The 3,994-nt window shown below is 54.2% G+C and overlaps 1 protein-coding gene across 1 annotated transcript; it reads right to left on the minus strand.

Moving 5' to 3' along the window:
- On the minus strand, positions 1-3,361 carry HRG_01232 (AMP-binding enzyme domain-containing protein; the record flags this gene model as incomplete). Its single annotated transcript, XM_044859703.1, has 10 exons — positions 1-108; positions 176-216; positions 274-1,024; positions 1,103-1,317; positions 1,373-1,535; positions 1,623-1,933; positions 1,991-2,399; positions 2,469-2,973; positions 3,027-3,222; positions 3,289-3,361. 10 exons carry the CDS (start codon positions 3,359-3,361, stop codon positions 1-3), a joined length of 2,772 nt encoding a protein of 923 aa, XP_044726103.1.
- Between the last annotated feature and the right edge of the window lie 633 nt (positions 3,362-3,994).

Consider the following 3,994-nt stretch of genomic DNA (forward strand, 5'->3'; position numbering starts at 1 on the left):
TCAAACGCGGATGGCTGGTAACCTGAGCCACGCCCAGCGATTGCCCAGTAGTTGCAGGGAGATGGAACGCTGCGGCGATAACGATGCGGCTGACTTGCGTAACAGGGACTGCATTGACCGTGTTTGCAATGTCAGGACGCGCTCTTACCTGCAAACAGCCTTTCCATAGCCGGACCAGAAAGTCGTCCGTGACCGAAATGCCAGAAGCCGGGTCTCCTGTGATGTACCCGGGTCGTACAACGGCTCCCACAAGACCTCTCCGTCCGGCCTCACCCATGACAAACTCGCTCGCCCACTTGGACTGGCCATAGCCTGTGCCAAGGCCCCTGCGACTGCCTTCCAGGTCATCCGTCTCCGGGACACCAGTTTCGACCTCTCTCGAGAGCTGCACGTAATGGTCATTATCCAGCGTTGAGGTTGAGCTGACGAATGTCAGTCGCTTGGGTTTCCCCGTGGCGCAAAGTCGGATGCAGTCCAGTGTGCTAAGCACATTGGCCGCCCGTAGGCTGGAATACGGCAGCATCCAGTTGACCTGGGCGCCGTTATGGATGACCAGGTCTACCACGTTAGAGAGGCGATCCCATGTGTTCTTGAGCAATCCGAGGTATGGCTTGGATATGTCCCCCGCCACAACCTCAAGTCTGGACGTAGATGTCCAAGTTGGGGACCACAGGCCATAGGCTTTTGTTGCGGCCTCGACTCGTGCGAGACCTGCCGCTGCATCTTTCGCTCGGACGTGTGCAACTACATGCGCTCGCGACGGGCCTTCGAGGAGCTCGTGCAGGACATATGAGCCGAGGAAGCCTGTCGCACCGGTCAAAAGCACGGTAGGCGGAGTCTCCGTGTAGTCCCAATCTTTCGGTGCTTGCTGAATGGACTCGGGAAGTTGAGACACTAGATCCCTCGCATCCGCCGCGTAAGCCTCATCCTCCATATTCCCGTCTCCAGGGAGGGGCATCGCGTCTAGTCGTAGGCCAATGGGATCCTGTGCTCTATCGATCTCTGCGGCGAGGGCTTCCAGAGTCTGGGACCGGAATATGACATTCATTGGCATATCAATATCCTTCCATTCGTTTTTGAGACGGAAAAACATCTGTTGTGCCAGGATAGAGTGACCACCTTCATCAAAGAAGTTGGAATCCGGCACAAACATTCGTGCGGAGCGGTTAGGGAGAACCGCTGCCCATATTGTAGCCAGTCGAGCTTGGGTGTCGGTCATATTGGCAACCGCAGACGAGGCCCTCCTCTTGGCGACATGAAGAAGATCCGACGCATCGGGGAAAGGGAGCGAAGGTTTATCAATCTTGCCGTTCGGATCTTGACATGGGTTATTAGTTTAGAGAAGATTTGCATCTCGTCAGGGGTAACTTACTCAAGGGCATCCGAGCCAGAGGAACAAAAATACTGGGAACAGCGTACTTCGGAACCTTGGCTGCCAGGAATTGTTTGCAGTCATCAGACAGCAGCTTGAATCGCCTAAGCATTCCAGCCATCGACTCATATACTGTTTCCTGCTCGATAGCTTCTCCATCGTCCTGAAGTTGAAGGTGTTGGAACCACCGCTTTGTCTCTGGGACGAAGTATGTAACGAGTGTTTGCTCCTCGTCCTTATCTCTTCGAACTACCGTAACGTTTTCGCGCACGAATGGGTGCTGTGATAGAAGTATGTCGATCTCGCCCAGCTCAATCCGAAAGCCCCGGATCTTGACTTGAGAATCAATCCGGCCTGTGCACTCAACGCTTCCGTCGGCGCGAACTCGGCCAAGATCGCCGGTTCGATATAGACGATCTCGTGGTCCCTTATAAGCAGCCCGGTGTTCGTACTGCCGCGCCCACTTGGCAGGGTCAACAAACCAGTTGGGAACAAACTTGGACCGGTTTAGTTCTGCCGTCTTGTCGTCGTCCCCAAGGTACCCTTCCGCGAGACCTGCGGCTCGAAGGAACAGTTCCCCTTGCTCACCGACCCCGCACAATCTGGTTCTGTCCTCACGGTCGACAACCAGGAGTTGAACATTCAGCATGCCTTGGCCAACTGGAATAATATCTGGCAAGGAATCCAAAAACGCCGGATCTTGAGCTTTGCTTGGAACCTCGAAAAAAGACACTGCCCGTTGCGACTCGGTTGATCCGAAGAGGTTTTCCACAGTTGCATTGGGTGCAAGGTCGCGCAGCTTTCTGCAGTCTTTTTTGGTCAGAAGATCGCCAACAAAGAAGGCAGACCGGAGGGAAGGGAACTGAGTTGTGGCACCGCCAACAAGGATCTGGCCCATGGCGGGAGTCAGATGGGTTACCGTGACCTTGTGCTCATTCATCCACTCCGCTAGCAGCTCGTAGGTAATAACGTCGGCAGGGGGAACAACGATCGTGGCGCCTAAAAAGAGCGGCGTGAAAATGTCTCTCTTTGTTTGCAAATATTAGACCTTTATCATTATCAACGCCAACAGGGGTATAGATAGAGCCGAGCTTACCTGGATCGGATCATGGGCAATGCCGGACAGCATGGTGAACCTGTCCCCTTCCGAAAGGCCAAACCTGTCGGCCATCCAGGGGACGTAGTAGGTAAGTGAAAAATGGCGCCCTTGAACGCCTTTTGGCCTGCCCTCAGATCCGCTCGTAAAGCTCAGGGTAGGAATGGAATCGGGGCCAACAATGACATTGGGATCTTCCTCTCTACGGGACGCCTGAGTTGCTAGACAATCCTCGCCGTCGACATGGCCTCCACTTAGCTCACCACTGTCGGAAAGCTGCAGCGCTGGAACCACAGACTTGAGGTCTAGATTGTGGGTGATGAAGTCGGTAACAATGCTGGGCGGCTTGCCAAACTCCTCGGTGGCTCTCTGGATGTAGACGAGAAACCTAGGTCTCGCAACGTCTAGGAGTATGCTCTGGCGCTCCGGAGGGTACTGTGGGTCCAGTACACTGACGGTTGCGCCAGCCTTAAGAGCACCCATATAGGCCACGACAAGGTCGACCCTGCGTCGTCGTCAGTGATGGCGAGATGGCTGGAGAGCAGAGCAAGGACCGACCCTCGATAGGCGTATATCATAACAACATCCCCCACGTTGCAGCCGTGGGCGACGAAATGATGTGCCAACTGGTTAGAACTCTCATTGATCTGGCGATACGAGAAGGTGCGTTGAGCGGCTCGTGGGCTCTTGGTTTCAATGACACATGGCCTGCTGGGCACCCGCTTCGCATTGGAGGCAAATATCTCATGAATGGCTAGACGATAAGTAAGCAACGGTACATTGCGAGAAGCGGGAAATGGGTGCCATGGCCATATAATACCTCCGCGATAAGCGCCCCAGTGTAGGTCGCATGTTGGATCAGGGAGCAGGGAGCTCCGGATGCTAGGCGGCATTTTCGACGAGGCAGGTCAAATCCGGGAACCTCTCGGTCTTTTGTATTTGACTCTTCTGCTGACTCTTCTTCTGGTCTCCCAGACCGCGATGTCCCTGTCGTGTGACGCCGCGAGCAAGCGTTTCTCACGTCAAGACAGGAGATAGAGGGGGCAAATTTTGCGTGCGGGGCGGAAGGGCTACTGGTTTTATAATACTAGAGATAACCTAATTGGTGGTTGGAGTCATGGCTCCGCTCCGATACCGGCAAAACTGTGGGAATTTTGGGAATCTTCGCGCAAGGCTAGACAGAAAGTTTTCCAACCCCGCTTCTTTTACCTGAACCACCCTGCTGCAACCAACCAGTCGAAGCATTGGCTGGTGTTGGCCGAGGAAAAGAATACTTGCAGAACCACCACGGGCGCAACAGAGCATACAAAACGTTGCACCTTGGCTTTCGATATCCTTGTCCACTCGCCAAGGAACACGACCACGAGGCAATCTTCTCTGCTGTGCTGGAGTACGAAAGTCCAAAACAAACATCGGCAACTGCAGTTCCCATACCCGCTTGCGAATGAGCAGAACTGTTCTCAATCGTTCAAGAGGAAAGCGGACGCCAAGGTTCATGCATCAATGTCTGGCAAAGTTCTGGTCAA

This window comes from Hirsutella rhossiliensis (assembly GCF_020360975.1).
Source record: "Hirsutella rhossiliensis strain HR02 chromosome Unknown scaffold00001, whole genome shotgun sequence".
Taxonomy (NCBI): Eukaryota; Fungi; Ascomycota; class Sordariomycetes; order Hypocreales; family Ophiocordycipitaceae; genus Hirsutella; species Hirsutella rhossiliensis.